The 21,072-nt window shown below is 37.2% G+C and overlaps 1 protein-coding gene across 1 annotated transcript in view; it reads left to right on the top strand.

The window, feature by feature from the left end:
* The first annotated feature begins 4,653 nt into the window (after positions 1–4,653).
* LOC121420539 (TPR repeat-containing protein DDB_G0287407-like) overlaps positions 4,654–21,072 on the top strand; it is a 48,620-nt gene continuing 32,201 nt past the window's right edge. Inside the window, exons 1-4 of the mRNA XM_041615214.1 lie at positions 4,654–4,807; positions 17,726–17,801; positions 18,407–19,756; positions 20,515–20,682. Coding sequence (XP_041471148.1) covers positions 17,786–17,801; positions 18,407–19,756; positions 20,515–20,682 — 1,534 coding nt within the window. The 5' untranslated portion in view covers positions 4,654–4,807; positions 17,726–17,785. The remainder of the gene's footprint in view (positions 4,808–17,725; positions 17,802–18,406; positions 19,757–20,514; positions 20,683–21,072) is intronic.

Raw genomic sequence — 21,072 nt, forward strand, 5'->3', positions numbered from 1 at the left:
CACAAATTATATGCGCAGTTGATAACAAATCAATGAAATAATGGAAAATCGATGTACAGTTTTTGTTTAACTTTGGTAATCTTAGTTCCATGTGTTTTATTTGGGAAAATGTCTGCATAATAGAGGCGATATTGTGATTGATTGTTTACCATTTGAAATTCAATTTCCCAAGTCTCTTCATAATATTCCAGATATACGTGGCACATATCTTTTGTTTTGTATCATTATAGATCGTGTCAGTGGCGGACCGTGACCCCAAGGAGACAAAGCATTGGGGGGGGGGCACTGCATTGTTCACAAACAATGCAGTGCCCCCCACTCAATGCTTTGTCTCCTCCGGATCACGGTCCGCTACTGGATCGTGTATCGCTCGCGTTAATCGTCCAGCTTTTTGTAGGTCCATGGTTTGACCATGGACCTATATAAAGAATTGTAAGATTAATGCGAGCAATTCTTTGATTCAACACTGTAAAAACTATGTTGGTAAAACTGACAACAATTGGTGTTAATAGAGGACCACACCCTAAGGTGTTAAAATAACACCCTAGAGATTGAACATAACACCAAAGAGTGTTAATGTAACAACTATAGGTGTTGTAATAACACCTATAGGTGTAAAACAAACAACATCAATTCAAAACCGGTGTAAAGTAACTGGTGTGGTCCTCTATGTACACCGGTTAACACCACAGTTTTTCCTGTGAATGATAGTCACCACCATCTGGTAATGTGCATCTTAATAAGAACATACAGGTGTTGTGACAGTAACAACTACCATGACAACCAAGACGTAGCTGATTACTTAAAAACAGGTCAGTTTCCCGGTCTTAGTTTTGTTGGCTGATACCCTGTTACGGCATATGTGCCTTTCAATCAACATGTTTCATATTTGGAGCAGCAAACTTGAGAAGCAGACGATTTCTGTAATATAAAATATGATATTATTCGATTCGAACACTTCCGGACGCACGTACCTCAATAACATTGAGGGATACACGATCGATACACGTTATGTGCCACGAATATTTTATGGAGAAACTGCGGAAAATAAGATTTAAGTGGTCAACAATTAATGACAAATTTGCCTCTATATTAAAATATACAGACATTTTCCCAAATAAAACACATGGAACTAAGACTACCAAAGTGAAACAAGAACCTCACATCGATTTTCCATGATTTAAAGGGATGGTCCAGGCTGGAAAATGCTGAAAATGTGATAAAAAACGGATAACAAATAGCAAAATTATTGAATTGATTTCCATTATTCCAGTGAAACAGTTCTAGGCGTGTCTTTATGAACATTCATTATTTGGTGGGCTGATGTCCCAATTCGTTCTTTTATTATTTTATTATGTGAAATTACGTTTATTCAATTTTTTTCTACCAAAAACTAAAATGATTGGATTGACAAGTTAAGTGCATCAGTTATTTATTGCCGCAACTTATTCCATCATAATGGAGAAACATAATTTACGCATGTATGAAAAAATGAAACATTTATTTATAATGTAATGAACTGTATAGTTGCATGTATTTTACTATTTTGTGTTACATGCATTTGTTATCTTTGTAAAGTCACAAGGATTGGAAAGGAAGACCTTCGGGCTTTAATTATTTAGTTAATCTTTTTCCTTTCCCGGCATCCATGTGACTCTCCTTATCCTATTGTTTGTATATGTTGTTTATATGTTTGGTTATGCCGAATAAATAATAACAATAATGATGATAATAATAATTTCATGTAATAACCTAAGAAAAGGGAAAGTGAGGATGTGTCATCATCAGCCCACCTAATGAAAATTCATGACGATGTACATATAACTGTTTTCATATTGCTAAACTTTAGAATTCAATAACTTCGTTATTTGTTATCCGATTTTAATAAAATTTTCAACATTTTGCTTTGTGAATTTTACTCTATATATTAAAATATGAATATTTTCAACAATTGCACACCAAGTTACCAATAATGCATATAGCATTTCCATTTATTTGAAAAGGGGATAAAAGAGAATTGTACATTAAATGCCTTGCTCACGGGCATAAGTGCCGCGGCCGGGGATCGAACCCCGGACTTTCTATGTATAGCCAGGCCGCCTTAAGACCACTCGGCCACGGTACCTTCACGTTAAGAATGACGTTACATCCGATTGCATGGCGATATTGTGCATGTGAATGAATGCGAAATACATTATTACACCAAAGAAGATATAGGCCTACATCATATATCATACATGAACATAACAGGCATGACGAACTTTTGGTATGACCACGGATCAGTATGCTATCCAGATATTTCTAGATCAGTGGGTATTTGACCCCCATTGGACCAACTATATTCCAGATAATGACTTCCTGTGACGAATCCAAATTATATCCTTTCTATCTGGTATGGTAATGTAATGCGATATAGCTATATCTAGCCAGACGTCTGGTGTATTGCAGACGAGTTCAATCGACCCCCCCCCCCCCGGGACCCCCCCCCCCCCGGGTGGGGGGGGGGCGTTGACGGGGCAGTCAAATGTATTGCTATACACATTAATTTCCAAACACCCCCTTAACGAGTGTTTCTCTGCTGTGTACGAAATACCCCCTAAAAATATTTTCCGCTGCTTCATTCATTCATACATTTTGACCAGCCCCTAAACAAGTTCGCCAGAATTTGGGGATTTATCTCCGGGGCCGGAATACTTTCCAGAAACGAGGAGGAAAAAGCACCGCCGGGGAAAAAAGCTCATGAAAAAACATACAGACTCGTTTGGCTAGTATTAAAAAAAAAAAAGCTGTGGAAAAAAAATTATCCTGGATACGTTTGACCCCGCGATTGACCATTAAACAGTCTTTCCAAATCACCCTTTTCTTGATTTAAAAAATCGGTGTTTTTAGTACCTTAACGCGTCGAAAACTGAAAAACACCCCCTTTTTTGTCATGCATGCGTATAGTACTTCTATGCCCCCTCCCCCACCCGGAAATCTACACTGACCTGGTGATGGGTATTCAATTGGGGTGCAGACCAGGCAAACTTACCCTAACAGAGAGAACTTATCATGGACCCGGGTCATGGAGAGACTAACCTTTGTCCCCGGGGGGGGGGGCACTTACATTGACGAGTGGATACCATGCGCGACCAAAAAAAAACGCGTAAAAAAGACGTCTTTTTCAAGATAGGGCACGTTACGTATATATACGTAACAATATAAGGGTGTCAAAAACACACAAAAAAAATAATGAAAAAAGGGTATCTATTTTTCTAGGAAAGTTACGTGTTTAGGGTCAAATTTGCGGGGATGATAAAACAAAATTAAAATGTTTTATAAAGAATGTCCTTCTATCATGTCTATTCTTGCCCAAACAGTACGTGTTTAGAGTCCGATTTGCACGATGGGTGTGGAAGGTGGGTCGTACCATGGACTTCGTAATAGGTCTATGGTCGTACTAAACCTCGATGTGTAAAGGTAAAACCGACGACCGAAGGAATCGTGACATAACAATAAGATATTCTGTACTTGTTTAGGGCGGGGTTTAGGGGTTCATTTCAGGGAATATTTGCCAATAAGCCAGTTCACGGTTAGTTCATGATCAACTATTCTCAAATGACCTTTGTGATTTTTCATTAGGATAAGCACTATCATTTTCAAATGTAGATGTTGCGTAAGCTTAACCAGTAGAGTATTCAAATTCTAAGAACAAAAGGCATTGTATAGACCAGGTGACTAGAATAGTACATCAGGGATAACATTTGGAAATCTGTTTTATTGTCTGCCTTTGGTAAATTTGACTATTGTTTAGGCTATACCAGTGATTATGAAGGCTCTATTTATTCCTCTTCAGCTTGGATGTGATAAAATGAATATTTTGAAAAGAATACATGAATAATCATCAAATCACAAATGCCTATGTCAGTGAATTTGAAAGCCACCTTCATGGTTTTCTCCAATGACCTTTTTCTGCTCGTAGGTTTCACACGCCATACGGGGTGCATTTTCAGAATATGGAAATTACGTGTTTAGGGTGCTTTTCGAGACCCCATGGTCGCGCATGGTATCCACTCGTCAAATGTAATATAGGAGTAATGATCGTTTATCTGTTTTACAATTATTTTAATCATATTTTGCGTAAATGGTTTTCATGGCAAACTTATTTTTTTGTCTTTTTACATATTGCGTTTTACAATCCTTAGTGTAAATTTAGTGGTCTAGACTTAATAGATGTAGTTTGTAGATTTTTATAGGTGTTTTTTCATAGATGTACATTATTATCAGTAATTAACAATTGTCAATTACTGATGTAAGGACCCCATTGGAAATAAGCCATCTCGGCTTTCATGGGCAATCCTGTCAAGGTATACACTACTGTTCATATTTTCATGTACTTGTTCACAGTTACCTGACAAATAAAATCAATCAATCAACCCCCCCGGGCATTTGTCAAACCCCTTCAACACGTACGTACGTCAGGGTGAACCAGTGACAACTCGGACCGAGGGCCGAGATGTCCAGAGGGCCGAGTTGTCCCGACCCCGTCAGGATTTGTGGACTTTATGAGTAAATAAATGAACTCGTCTGTATAGTATGACAACTGAACTTTGTATTGTACGCTATTAGGCCGATCTTAAGATCGCTCATTGTACTTTCATTGGCATGCCCTTTCATTATCAACAGTCATTCGACAGAATCACTGAATCGGTTAGAGAAATGCGGAAATGATATTGTACGGGAGTGTTTACAGGGTTGAGCGGAGAGGTGAATAAGAATTCAGCCGAAACTACAGGGGAACGGATCTTGTCACAGTCGAGCCGTATGGGTGAGTATTGTTTTCATGTCAATGGATATGTATATCCGATCTGTATGAATATTTCAGTACAAGCAGTTGCGCCATTATGTTTTCCCCGTTTTTATTATCTGCAAAAGAGCACACACACGCAGATGGTTTACTGGCACTTTACCATGATTACTAGTCATAATTAGAGGACAGCAGCCATCGTGTATACAAATACTACTGGATATAAAAGACCAGAAAAAGGCTTATTTTTTTATTAGGCATATAATGGCAGCAAAACCATTTATATTCGTCACGTACATGAATATTACTATAGAATACTGTTGTACTAATATGTGTCTGCTCGGGTAGGCTATATATTCAGGGAGTGAGGGACAAATGCTTTACTTCCCGTTGAATGAACTGCTAATTGACTTTGACGATCAAATATCTTGAAGTTCTTTGGCGGGTATAAAGGGTCGAGCGGCGAGCCAGAGGAATGTATCATCAATATGTTTTTCCCCATGACAATATATATATTATATTCTATTAAGTCTTCTATTTATATATATATATATATAATATATATATATATATATATATATATATATATTTGCTTCATCCTTGATTCTATTCTACTCTTCACACATATATTATAAACAATGATCAAATCGATTGGTACATATATATATATATATATATATATATATATATATATATATATATATATATAGTGATGATAAGTTTACTTATACCAATCGTTGTTGAGTTGTGAATATTAATAATGAGATGAGGCGAGGCCAACTCAACAGATGACGCAGGACACCAGAAATGCAATTAAATGGTGTCCTGCGTCATCTGTTGAGTTGGCCTCGCCTCATCTCATTATATACATATATCTACACATATCGACAAATATGACATCTAAATTTAGTTAATATGTGACCAACCACCCCAAAACCAAGAAGATGGTATGACTGATAAGCAACGGATGTATTCAAGCAGCTGTTCATTTCTAAAGAAGCACAAAAAAAGAACTTCAGTAAAGACATTTTGACGTCCGCCTTCCAAGCCGCCAGTTTCAGTGAAGAAATCTGAGGAGTGAAATTTTACGAATATCCATTTGTATCGATTTTCTATCTTTGATATTAATCAAATAAATGAAATTTAAATGCATGACAAGACATCAGTAACGAAGCACTATTATTCCCCAGATTATATCAATTTACCTTTAATTATTAAAAAAGTAAGAATTTGACTTTTTATTGAAACCAGCTTTTAACATTCTTCCGATCGTTCGCGGCAAATGAAAATTTTGAATAAGGTCGAAAGAATATTGCTACATGTATTCATTATTATATATGCCAGATGAGTGCCCGCACATGCCCAGTCCAGTGAATTTGAGTCGGATTACAGGACATGTTGCATAGTTTATTTTCGCATGCCTCCGAATTATATACTACACATATAACCAGACTAGATAAAAAAGTAAAAGTAATTATCATTACAATAACGTATTTCCCTTTATATATGACCTACTCTGCGGAGTCATACGGGAATCATCTGTTTACACAATTGCAAAGTGCATGCCTGACATACTTTTTGCTGGCGGTTTTTAACCCGTGTTCAAAGTGATTTTATTTGCTGTTACACCATTTCATTTGAAACCTTCACCCACAGATAAAAGTGAGTCATGTGACTCATTTATGTATAATATTTGTGAGTCAGGCGAAACTTGACTCACTAACAAAATTAAATGAGTCTTAGTTGACTCATCTGTAATTAACAAGTGAGTCAATAACGAAATGACTCACTTGCAGAATGCTCCGACTGACTCACATAGTTGTAAAAAATGAGTCAAGATCGGCGATTGACTCATTTACAAAAAAAAATGAGTCAAGAATAAAGCCGTGCGCGCATGCGCTACTTACGCTATGACGTCAACCATCGCGCGAACATTCCCGTTTGACGTCGCCATTGCTGAATTGGATCAAGAGAATACTGTGAGTAAAATCGTTTTAATCCTGCAGTTTTGAGAATAATTTTGTTCATTTCACCTGTAGGCCGCTGAGAAATTAATTTGCTGAAGAGAATGAGAGGAAATTTGGTGAACATGAATAATTGATTCTCAATTTAGGTGATGATTTGTGGAACTTTGAGAGGATTACGTGCGGGATTACGTGCACCAGCACCAGACGGATGCGTGTATGTGTGTGTGCTATATGGCTGTACTGTAGGGCTGTAGTACAGTGTAGCTCCGCTGCGCGTCTGTTTAATTGAGTGTAGATATGTATTGTTGTGTGTTCGGACAGGTTGTGTGTCCGGACTTTAGCAAGTCAAAGAAATTTGCAGGCGAAGTTTCATCAATTTTTAGTACAAAATGTAGGAAATATTATAGAGAACAAAATAGAAGATGATTACAACTATTGAATTCATATTTTTAGGGTAGGCTAATCAAAAGACAAAAAAAAAAGGAGGCTTCAAAAATATAAAATGTCCGGACACCTGACCCCCGATCCTACGAAACAGATTACCACATCTAACAGTTAGGCCTATAATCTGGATCTGGATGTGTACGATGCAGGGCCCTCCTGGCATGAACGCATCGGATGAGCCTGAGATCGGGTGAGCTTGAGGGAGGGCGAAGGGATGATTAGAACTTAGGTCTTTTCGATGGCATTCTTGAATGAGTTTGTCGATGGCGAGTTTATTCGATGTCAATCAGGTGGTTCCATATGATTGATGATGGTACCGGTACTGAGAAGAACAAGTTCTTGTATTTTTCAATTCTTGCTCTTATTGGATGATAGGTCTGGCACTTACTATTATTTGTCACTTGCCTATCGATATAATCTGAGTTCAAAATGTTCACATATCCGTATGTTTTTTGTCAGGTAGATCAAATCTAGACCACTCATTCTGTGAACAAGGTTATGATATAACCATGTTCTCTGTTAGTGTTACAGCCCCCTGTGTGGTGAAATAAGGTTGGCAATGTTTGGCCTATTTTCTCCTTTTCTTTGGGACAAATGTTTAATTTTTTGACAATGTTAGGTTCCATTACAGCTATTTATCATATACATGTAACTTGTCTCTTAATTAAATTTGATTCTTTAAATTAATTTTTCTTAATTAAAAATAGAGATTGAAAAACTACAATTGTCTTGCCTTTATTTTTCCACTAATAGAGGGCGTACACAAAAATATGCCCAAAATTTAAGTTTCAAGTGCTCTGGTGAATACAAAAATTACCCCCAAGCTACTAATGAAAAATAAATTGCAACTGTACAGAAATTATTATTATGGTCACAAAAGTGATATTTTAATGATTTTTTACATTGTGTGCTGTGTACAGCATTGGCATACCATATAGTCCTAGATTCCCCACAGGCAGGCATATAATGAACCCTTGGGTGAGTCTAGACTACAAGCATTTCCTTCTCACAGAAAAATGTAGAGGTGTACTGTAGGACCTATTCCTGGTCTACTGAGGTGGTTTTAATTTGATAAGTGCCCCTTTCCCAACAATAATTAAGATAAATAATTTTATTAGATAATGTTGAGATGTGAGCCCCCATCTTGAATGGATGTGGTTTTTGTTTTTATTAACTTGGAAATGCAGTCACTATAGATCTAAAGCATGTGTCACATTTATCCCATCAAAGTAACATTAAGAATATTTCCAATTCATTTTTTCTTTTTTGCACATTTTATTTGTTTTTTATAATTTTATAATTTTTTTACAGGGCTACTGGAAGAAGTCACTACGCAACAGATTCAGGAATTGCAGGAAGTGTCATGAACGTGATAATCCATTAGGACAAATGGAAGCAAAAAAAGGGGACTACACCCAAACCAGACAAAGCTGCAGGCAAACACATGTATGGCATAAAGAAAGTACCTTCCTGCATCCCAAGAAGGTGAGGATGAAGAAACGATCAATGCTCACATCAAGATGCTTCAGAATGAATCCAGAAAAACAAGACAGGACAGCTTGATGAAAGACAATCTACTAACTTTAGCCCATAGGCGCAAGGGTATCATCAACAGCAACTGGACTGAATCCTACTTGAAGGATATGTACCCTTACCTTTTCCGTGAAGATGAGGTAAGTTCAAATCAGCGTAAATACAGATCAAGAAACTTCATTTATGAACAAGAATCTACCATTAGATTTTCGTGTAACAAGGGTCTATTCTTGCAATAAGCAAGTCCATGCTTAACCCTAAACAGGCCGGAGGGTTGAATCAACCCCCCCCCCTCCGGCCACAGAATAGCCAAAAAAAAAACGCCTAGTTAGGGTTAACTAGAATTGGAGCTATAAGTTTTATAGAAATGGGTATGTTCACATTTCTATGATCATGCAATCACATTCTGTATTTTAACCTAGTTTATTAGTATCCATCTTTGAAATAATCCATAAATTGTGTAAAAACATACTATTTAGAAAGTTTGAAATTTTAATCTTTATCTGATCTCAATCATATCATGTCTGTTGATCGAGAAGAATCTAAAGGTCCTACCATTTCACACTCCATGCAGTAAATAGCGTGTACAGGCTTAAAATTATTAAAGGAGATCAAAATTTGCAAAGTGCTAAAATTTACAAGAGCAAAATATTTACTCTTCGTTCTTACTAGAATTTTTGTTCTTGCTGACAAGTAAGGGACAATTTCACTGAGCATCTCATATGCAAAAACTTATCTTTGTGAATGGGTTAAGTGATAGGCCCATTTCAAGAACTGTATGTAATTGTTCACTAATAAATTTCCATATGAATTCAATACATTGATCATTGTATATATAGAATGAAAGTGATTCCAACTCGTGGAGACAAAGAAAGACTGGAGTCAGTTGGGTCATTTTATCAAGAGTGTAGAGATTTGCACATGGTCTTCAAAATTATTCTTGATTGAGCCAATTTTTACACACCTATTCTTTTTCTTTTTTTTCACGCAGAGAAACATAAGACTGCCCTGTTTAAATTCCCTGTTTATTATTTTCATTTGATGTTGAAAGAGTTTGAGAGACTGTCAGAGGACCCAATTAAGCAGAAGTTGGAAGCAGGACATTTTAATATGCTGATCCATGACTAGAGATATGTAAGACTCCCAAGCAAGGTTTGGAGCTCCAAAACCGGATCTTGGCTGCAGCAGCAGAAAATGAAGACACCAGGAAAAGTATGTTATTGAGATGTTTGATAAGGAGTGGGTTTGCAATAATTTCATTCTTGGGAGGAAAACTTTGAAAATGGTTAAAGAGTTACTGTACTTGCCCCCCCCCCCCCCCCCGCCCGAGTTTTACCAGCCCCAAATCCATATACCCCATTTTAATTTCAAGAGAGAGAAAGACAATAATTACATGGCTCCAAAGTGTACTCTTCTATTTATACCTGATGTGCAATTCAAATGGTTAAAGAAGGATGACCCAGGCCAGTTGGTCAAAATGTATATTGTATACTGTATATTTTTAATATTTCTGAATGGACAACCACAAAAATACTGATATTCTGGAGTTCGATTTACATTGCTTGAGTTCAGTCTTCATTTTTTTTTCTTTGCAGTGATCAAATCATGTGGAGCACTTCTGTTGATTCCTACTATTTTTCGAGAGAAGGCATTGCTTTGTCAGCATAGCCAGGTAAGTTTGATGCTTAAAATTCATTTAAGGTTTATAAAAATATCAGCAGAATTTTGAGTGAGTGAAGCTGTCGCAGGCATGTCCATTTAGATAGCTCAACTGACAGGCCATATGAGACCTGGCACCACAAAACTCTTAAAAAGTCAGAAGAAATAGATATTGGATTTAATCTCTCTTTTAACACAGGAAATTCTAATAAGTTTTGAAATGATGTATAACTCACTATCACAGTAAGATCCTAACCTTCGAAAGATTAAGAAAAGAACATTGCCTACCATAGAATTCTACTTATGAGAATAAGGGATTAGATTTTGCCCATTTGATTAAGTATTTTGATTGCTAACTTTTGTTTAGCATCAATGTAAAGAAGATTACACATCAGTATAATTTTGGTGAAAATTGATTTATTGAATCTCAAATTATCTCCAGAGTTGATACATAAATTGAGAACATCCTCCTGAAGCCTATAAACCAATATCTCACCAGGGTTTAATTCATAGGGGTTTAAAGTGAAGAGTAGGTCCTATATCTTAATTTTCACCCCCCCCCCAAAAAAAAAAAATTAATTCATTGCTAATATTATTCTAATTGAAAGTTGCAGATTTAAAAGGCACTTAGAAATTTTTAAAGTGGCTTAAGAAAAGTATAGGTGAATTCGACTTCACCTCACTGTAATTTGTGGCGGCCATAACTGGGGGGCTTCCAAAAAACAACAAAAGCACTTTCAATGGAGTATGTCATGAGCCAGGTGTGTTGCCATGTCAGTGTTTTTGTTGGGGTGGACTTTTCCTTTAATGAACTTTGACCATCAAAGTCAGCAATGCTGCTATATTGAACTGAGTAATGCAGGCGAGACTGCCAGAGGCGTTCCACTTGTATATAAATGATTTGATGGCTATACAAACTGTTCAACTTGATGTTTTGGTGTTTTTAAGAAAGTAGTACATTTCTCAACTCTGAGTCCAATTTATTATTCATTTCCATCCATGTAATTTGATAGAGCTTGGATGATAATTCATAGTGAACACTTACTCAACCATGGCTAAGAAATTCTTTATTACAGTTACAATTTTGTAAGTCTTGCGGTTCTTTAGGCTACAATTTGTAAAGTATAAAAATAAATACTATAGTGTTTCATTTAATATCATACATCTTGGACTACAGTACAGTTAGCAGTATATGTATTAGCATAACCTTGAAGTTATCATTTTCACTAGGATCAACCAATTTGCCCTGTGTACCTTACCAGAAATAAACTAATCAGCATTTCTCACTTATGTTTCCCTTTTTTAGGATAAAAAACGGAACAATCGCCAAAATCATCTACAAAACTAAGCCCGACAGTGCAGGTCTGACTCTGAGCAGTGATCATGAAAAATTCACGGAAATTCTGCAATCATCCTATATTACAGCAGAGAATGAAGTCATCTGCGAGAAAACCACCTACCTCATGTCAGCAGTCTCTCTGCTTATGTTGGCCCATTATGTATTCATCTGATCATACACCCCCAAGATGGGTAACACCCTCACATTCATGCAGAAGATTCTGATGCACATAGATTCCACATCTCAACCCTCATCCAAGGTCGTAAGAAGCCTGTATGACTTAAATGCTGTCCGAAATGCTGATGCCAGTAGTTCTTCAGTTTAAGAAAAATTAATTACTTGGGTGATGCTACTGCAACACATCTGACCACACTTTCTCTACGTGCAATCACCTTAGGTGTTGTATCTGTCTTTTATGTGCAAAATAGATTGAAATAGATACGACAGGTTGACCGTGAATTTAGACATCAAGTATGTGCATTATTTCGCTTTGCTTCAGTACAAATTTCAGTGGCCCTTGAATTGGAAATCTTTTCATATCCCAAGAATTACGTATAAATGCTTAATGAAATTTTTGTCACAGATAAAATAGGATTTTGCACACACAAAAAGAAAAGATATTTGGACCCAAAATTTTTACAGATCAGATGGTCAACAATTTTTTTTTGGGGGGGAGGGGGAATTGAAGACTAAGCTATTAATATTCTACTTTTTGATTTTTGTACACATTTTGTTACTGTACATGTAAATAAGTTTAACACCACAAATTTGAAAAATTACAACATTTTAAAGGTTCTCTATGGAATTTTAGTTAGTTTGTAAGTTTCAAGCAACTTAGTATTTAATTCCAAGAATTATACAAAGGCACTTTTCAAGATTATGGCTTCCAACATCAGTACATGATGGAAACAATTCTCAATGTTTACATTTATTGAGATGGTAAGCACATGCAACTGATTTGAAACTAATTTTATAAATTTGACAAAGCACTGTCATTAATTTTAAGCCAATCTGCACACTTCCAAGCATGTCAAAGGTATTACTTAATAGCCCAATCACCACACTCATCATTCCCTTTAAAAAAAATTGCACAAAAATATTTAAATAGAAAAGGTCAGTATCTGCTTGAAGATACAGCTGCTATAGGAGGCAGATTTTGCGGAAAATACCAGGGCTTCACAGTGAGAGAAATGGTATTAAGAATGGTGAATTCTGCGAAGTGCTTTACAAATTAATTGAGTATCCAAATTGCACATTTTGAAATTGTTTTTTGTACTATTAGTAGTAAAATATTTTTGTGGGTTTTCCTACAGCAAAAATTGACATTTGGGGGATTCCCTTGTCATGCATGGGGATTCTTAAATTTAAATTGTGTTTGTACGTATGCTTAAGTTTGAAAAATTTCTGAATTTTAGAAGGTTTCTGGAAAGCTGTTATTGGTTTTGAAGTACCAAAACAATGGTATTGTGTTGTAAGCAGAGTCTTAGGAATTCATGTTTGAAGGTTTCACGTATAGTGAATTGTTTCAAATTCAGTAAATTATGAATTTCAGTGAATTATGAATTGTTTCAATTTCAGTAAAGAAATGATACTATAAAAAAATTATGATTTCATTGAATTGTTTCAATTCCAGTGAATTATGAATTTCAGTGAATTATGAATTTCAATGAATTATGAATTGTTTCAATTTCAGTGAAGAAATGTTACTGTAAAAAATGTACGATTTGGGAAGAGATTTTTGTGAAGTTCGATATTTGAATTACAGTGGAATCTCATTATAACGAGGTCGAAACATTGTTGTATCAGGGTAAAAAAAAAGTTATTAAGGATAATTACTGTGAGAAATAATGGACTATCATTATCACACTCTCTCCAATTTCATAGACGTTTTGTGACAGCTTTATCTTTGTTTAGTCGGTTAAACCATGTTGCCAATCAGTTATAAAGTCTATCACTCTCTCTTGAGAGTTTTATTTTTTATTTGATGAGAGGTAGCAGTGCACTTATTTACATGTTTGGTGACTGGATTCTATGCTTGAGAATAGATTTTATTATAGAAAGAAATGCACAGCAACCATAATTATTTTTCAAGTAAACTCTTAAACATTTATCCCATGAGACACATTTCTGTCTGTTGTGGTTACATCACTGATGCATAATGGTCACTTTTGTTTTGGTAATATTGGTGGTGACTCCGGAGATTTATTGTTGAGAGGAAATAAATCAGATGGCATGTACAATGCATTTATACATTCTAGTTCTTTTGCTTTAACTGATTGTGATGTGTCTGTTAAGTTAGCATTAGGCTATTGATCTGTTGGTTGTAGGTCCATCATAATCGGCTTTTCTAAAGCATGCAAAGAGACTTCCTGATCCATTCAATTTTGCTGATGATCTATGTTTACTTGGAAAATGTTATTAATCATTTTTGGAAAAGCCCCTATGATGACAACAGACCATTTATTTTATTTGGCATCATTTTACACCCTTTTGGTTTAATTATCATATGTATTTGACTCATTTTCAGTTGAGTCGCCTTGACTCACTTCTTCATACATGAAGTGAGTCAAGAGGCTTGATCTACGAACAGAAGTAATGACTCATTTAAGTAAAACCATCTGAGTCATGTGACTCACCTAGGCAAAAAGTGAGTCACCCTGACTCATCATTGATGAGTCACTGGTTTGTCCGTATAACGACACACTAGAAGGATCACATGAGTCACCGTGACTCATTCCAAACGAGTCTGAGTCTTACTGACTCACTTCAAACGAGTCAATGTGACTCATTTAAAGTGAGTCTTGAGATTGTATGAGTCACCATGACTCATTAAAAATGAGTCTGCGTCTTAATGACTCACTTAAAATGAGTCAGGTGACTCATTTGAAGTGAGTCTTTAGATTATGTGAGTCACCATGACTCATCAAAAATGAGTCTGCAAGGCAAAGATGAGTCACTATGATGCATTAAAAATGAGTCTTCTCTGATCAGACTCATCTTTAATGAGTCATGGTGACTCACATATTCGTAAAAGTGTTTCGCTATACGGACAAACTGGTGACTCGCCAAAGTGAGTCAAGGTGACTCACTTTTTTTTGTGGGTGTTGGTACAATATGGCTGTAAAAGGCCAAGGTACGGCAGTTCTTGTTAGAGATAGAAGAGAATAGAATAGAAGAGAGAGGGGTGGGGGGAGGGGGACGAACACCAGTCGACTGTCATTATGTTTCTCAATGCTACTGTACTTGCTTTAAAGCCTCCGAATATATTTTACCTCAGAATTTGGACCGTGGGATGACGAATTGATAGAGTTCCACTAAGCCACACCAAAGTCTGTGAATATACTTTATCTCTGTTGGGGTGAGAGTATTTAACCGAAATTCCGTTCGTTTATCAAGGATAAAGGGAGGCAGCCACAATTGTTGATCAAGTTTGACAAGTCAGATATTAGGTTGTGCTTTTACAAACTCAATCATGTTGTCAATAACAATCTCAAACTTCTTTTTAGCCGACTTAGAGTTGCTTTTTGGGTGGCTGGTCACATAATCGTAATTGTTGGCGTCATTATTAATAGGGAGGGGGGAGGGGGGATGGGGTGGGGTTATGATTCAGTGGGATACTCGGTCGAAAAATAATTGATTCCCTCGACCGTAGGTGCTTATTCAAAATGGTTTTATCCGTTAGCTTAGGCGTGTGAGGTTTCATTCTTGCACCGTCTCATACCATCCTGGCTTCGTCCCATATCATTTCGGTCCACCGATACTCGCTTTGGTTTTTCGTTGTGTAGACTAATGACAGTTTGGTTATACTGCCGGATATGTTCAATACTTTTTAACAATGGTGATGATTTGGATATCAAACAAATTGTTAAAGCGTATATGCCTTATTCCCATTAAGAGCCGTGGTGTAGTGGTTCTGACTCTCGCCTTGTAAACAGAGGGCCGTGTGTTCGAATCCCACCGCGGTCTACATGGTCTAGCGTCCTTTGGCAAGGCCTTAATCCACACTTTGCCACTCTCGACCCAGGTGCTAAATGGGTACCCGGTAGGATCCGAAAGATACTGTATGTTTGATTTTGCCAGCGCCATATTGAGGCTGCGATGAATGCAAAGAATGCTCCCCAGGGAGTGGAAATTGTGCACTTTTCGTGCGGGATTGAAATGAATCCAATGACCGGGGTAATAATATGCTGTAACGCGCTTTTGGCTATTCTTGGAAAAGCGCTTTATAAAAATTGGCTATTATTATTATTATTATCGTGCGATTCGTTACCGTGGTTACGAACATTTATTTGCCTTCCATAATTGATCGTTAGAATTTGAATGTGAACTATTCATTCTTTGTGCGAAAACTAAGATTGCAAAGATTTATGATGTTTAAAGGACAAGCCCACGCAAACAAAAAGTAAATTTCAGTAAAAAGAGGAACATCAAACAAACATTATAATGAAAATTTCATCGAAAAATAGGATGTAAGATTGGAAAGTTGTGATATTTTTTTATTGTTTAAGTTTTGCTTAATTTAACAAAAAAGTTATATGCACATCCTGATCGGTATGCAAATGAGGAGACTGATGACGTCATTCACTCACTATTTCTTTTGTATTAAATATAATATGACATATTTAAACGTTTGATTTTCTCCTCGTCAAGTGAGACAACGACTTATCCCCCTTGAACATGTGGAATTAGCACTGTTTAATACTATATGGTTCAGTCAAGTTGGTCCTTCTTGGCAAATCTGTAAAAAAAATGAAATATTGTATAATGCAGATTATAAAAACAAAAGTGGGTGATAAGGGTGTTATGACCACGCGAAGGCTTGAGTAGTTATGATAATTTGGTATTCTGTTAAAGTGATTGGTTAACATTGGTTTGACTTTTAAAATATCTGAGCTAGAAGGTCACAGTTATCACCTGTGTCTGTGATATGCTACAAAAATGAAGCCCAGAAAAAATTGCGTTCGAAAATAATTATTTAGTGCTTCAAAAATTGAAATATAAAGTGACCGGAAACACCATCTTAATTTCATCCCATACACTTATGTGTACTATTTAGGTTATATAAGACTCACATTTACAAAATCGGGGTTTGCCTTGTAGTTTTAGCTTTTCATTCTCAATAATGGCTGTTTTCAGGGTTTATTAGTTTGAATACATGCACTTGTACACATGTTTCACCTTGGTTTGAGAATTTTTTAAATCGGCTGCTCACAAAGTTAAACAATACTTTTAAGTCTCATAGCGCCCAATTAGCTGACTTTCTAATGGGGAAAGAGAATAGTGATAAAAGGTTCATTATGTATCACCATCTCTTGCTAATTCTGGGGGGCGTTTCATCAATATTTTTGTCTGACAAGTTGTCAGATCTGACAACTTTCCTGGATTCTGATTGGTTGAGAAGCACTGTTACTATAGTAACTGTCGGATAAAACAGGACTTGTCGGATAAAACGTCGGACAAGTCCTTTCATGAAACGCTCCCCTGGCTTTCATTTCTTATAAATGTCATCAAATCGGTTTCCTATTGTGCCCAAAACTAAAGGAGGAAAATTAAGGAGAAAGGTTTATAAAAAGGGAATAGAATAAAGTGAAAGAGGGTAGTTTATCATGGATAAAAACAAGTAAAATAAGGAACATATTTGGTAACAAAGAAATAAAAACGAGGGGAAAAGATAACAGAAACTTTGTTCATAGGGGAATTGTGACTATAATTTTTTTTTATTATTAGCATCATATAGTATTTTATTTTTGCACACTATTTTAACAATATTTGTAATGAGATTTCCAAATCACGGTATGTACAACAATGTTCAGGGATTAATCAAACTTTTTTTCCAACAATTAAATATAAGAATAGAACCCTCTAGTATTTAAATGAGATAAATACTCTCTCAAAGAATAACCCCCCCCCCCAAAAAAAAAGGATAGTGAGGTGATTCCATGGTTAATTCAAAGATTATTTGACGGATTGTATTTCTCTGAATGGTTTCCCAAACAGGAGCTTGAGGATTAGGTCTCTGACAGGTCTGTACTCGGGAGGCGAGTGCCTAGAATCACGATGCAAGATTATTCACGTAAGTTTATCTTTCCAGAAATTATAAATGTATACGTTCTAGACTCATATAATTTTGTCTTATTTCTTTTTTTTTGCTACAATATTCATATTCAAATTCATTTATTTCACATCTCTAAAACACAGGGTACAATATATAGTGAGTTAATCTAATAGAGTAAACAAAATGACAGTTGTACATTATTAGACAAAATAACAAGTGAAAACAAAACATGAAGTATATGAATGGGATGTGAGGGAGTAACAAATAGCCATTGGCCTATCTAGGCTACTCCCTTTTTACATTCATAACTGATAAGAAAACAAAACAAGATCTACATTGCTACAAACTTTTCGACTCTTGTACTGAACCTCGAAGAGTAATCCCTTCCAGCAGCTTCAAAGCTATATCGGTATGAAAACATTCTGTGCGAGGTGCCATGGTGAGGTAGTTTGAAATTTCACTTATAAACAGTTAAAATGAGTATGCACCGTGCAAGTAGCCTTGGATCCAGTATGGAATGCCACAATAAAAATTCTAATTTTAAGGAAATTCGGGACCTCCAGCTCACGCATGTAACCCGCCACTGCTAATCAACTTTGTTCAACGTTTTATTTCACTTTCAGAATCACCACCAACAATCTCCTTGGAGGAGTTTAATGATGGTGTCTTTCCAAGAGAGAAACATCTGCCTTACAACATGAACGCTGGTCATGGTGGTGCTTCAGCTATCCTGCTTCATACCCGGCAACGTCAGTCGACCACCCAGAGTCAGTTGAGTCTAGTTCAATCCGGTTTCAACTCGAATACGTTCAACACCAAGCTGATTGTGACGTCAAGGTTAGGTATACCTGCAGCCAGGGACAACGGACGCTTTGCGGCTTCAATCGCACGTGACCTCCAAACAAATCACGACGGGGATTTGATCATGAAGATGAGAGATGGTAGACACGATGTTACTTTGTTTTCCAACCAGGCTATCTTTACCCGTGGAGGACGCTTCCCACAAAGAGAGTGTTCACCAGAAGGTAACCTTGATGTAAGCCTCCAGGAGCTTGGTTTTGTCCACCTTAGTGATACCGTTGAGTACACTGTGTCCGTTCTTGTGGGATGTAGCACGTCTAGGTCTGATGAAAGCACCCCCGTCGCCTGCTGCTATATGGTAGAGGTCCAGAGGATTGGGGATTGTTGGAAGCTTGATGCTGTTCCAGCTGGGAAATGTGGACCGAATGAGATGAAAAACAACTGGAAGTTCGACATTAACCAGGACGGCTTTTTCAAGATCGAAGGCCCTCCAGATAGCCACTTTGTTTTCCTATGCAACCGAAGTTATGCCGAGGATACACCCGACACCTCGCCTTGTGGCAAGGTATTTTTCACTCAAACCTACAACGGCGAGCACAGCACAACTCTTGTACCCAAGATCCGAACTCACTATGGCCGAGCAATGTTCTTACTATGCTCCAGGTCTAACCCTGACACCAACCTTGTCACATCGGCTCTGTACTTTGTGGCACCAATGGTGAACAAGGTGGGTGTGTACTACATCGCAGAAAGCACTGATGATCCGTCACTGTCGACCCCAGCCCTTTGGTTGGTGAGTAAGAAGATAGGGAAGTTGGCGGTGAGGCTGAAACCGGACCTGACTGGCCCTTGCCGGTATGCCTTCTTCTCAAATGCACCGGAGGACCTTGAAGATGTTGAAACTAGGTGCCTTCAGAGCGACTGCATCGCTACAGGAGCTGACACCCCGCTGCGTGGTCATCTCTCCATCATTGATGGCTGCTTGAACGTCTGGACCGATAGAAGAGTTGACATCAAGATTGAGTCTGGCAACCATACTGCCGTGGTCGTACATGAATCCGAGTTGGAGGAAAAGTCGGGGAGGTTTACCTTCCAAAAAGACGTTTCAAATGAGATCAAAGAGGGGAAGGGCGTGTACGTCTTTAGAGCCAGTGTTAATTTGAAAAATAAAGGTAAGCGAAAGTATCGATAATTACATTGCCATACAACTAGTTCCAGTTTTGTTCCACTATACTGACTTTATGAAATCAAGAAATCAAGAAATTGGAAGGAGGAGAGGGGCAAACAAGTTTTCATAGGTAAAACTTTACGCCCGCAACAAGGTATGTTACAAGGTATGTTAAAATATATGCTTGGGATGACCTGGTGGGTGTTAAGAAAATAAAATGCTCGTATGTTACGAACGTCTGGTGATACTCTCTTGTGCAACATATTAATGAATGATAAATATAAAATAACATCCAGAAAGATATCACTAGTTGTTCGTAAAGTCATTCGTTACTTACGAACAACTTTATGAATCATCCCACAGTTACTGAAACGTATTTATTGTAAATCATTTGGTAAACCGGAACATTACTCTCATAACGTCGTGACCTTTTTGACAAACAAGTCGACAAAGTGCAAAATATATATTGTGATGTACTGTCTCTTTATTGGTGAATGTTTGAGATGTTTTGATTTTTGGATTGCCTATGTTGATATATTCCCCGTACACAAAGATAAGCGACTTATAACGAAATGAAAGACCAATCAAGATCATCATTGCATACACATCTTGCTGAGTAGATTGAGTAGGAACCAATCAGATTTTTTCTTTCAAATGAACGATTGATCGCTAACTCTTGTGTTACAGGGTCCACCTTATCCTGTATACTAGTCGGAAATGAATAAGTTAAATTCTTTCTCACCCATTCCCCTCTATCTCCAGAGAGAAGAGATGTGACTATCGAGTTAGAGGGTTCACCCTGTCGGGTCATGAAGCAACTACCTGGTGTCCAGTTCGCTATCAACTTCGGTGGTCCAGCCTACCAGGATGTAAACGGCGCCCTCTTCGTTGATGGGCGATCTGCTTTACCATCCATCTGCTCAGATCCTGGTGAGGAACTTTACTAATTTTGATATTGGGAATTTGATATTAGTTTCTTCATGATGTTGATAAGAGCATAAGCGCAAAATTCAATCAGTCCAATGTCGTTGGTTGATACACTCACACTCCTAAAAGTTTACCCAATAAAGAAGTAAAAGTGAACAAGCATTTTACCTAATTACGGACTCACGTGTCCGTTTTTCACCCTGGCGAAGGCCAAAAAAAAATGATAGCTATAAAGCGACTAATAAGTAGTGTCACATGAAACATGATTATCAGTTCGCGGTAGGGTGGGGCCCCTGGTTTGGAAACAAGGTTCAAACTCTTGCCGGTGATCGTGCCGTCGATATTTCTGCGACACATCGATGAATTTCTGTGTTGCGACGTCCCCGACCTTGA

Source organism: Lytechinus variegatus, chromosome 8 (assembly GCF_018143015.1).
Source record: "Lytechinus variegatus isolate NC3 chromosome 8, Lvar_3.0, whole genome shotgun sequence".
In the NCBI taxonomy this organism is placed as follows: Eukaryota; Metazoa; Echinodermata; class Echinoidea; order Temnopleuroida; family Toxopneustidae; genus Lytechinus; species Lytechinus variegatus.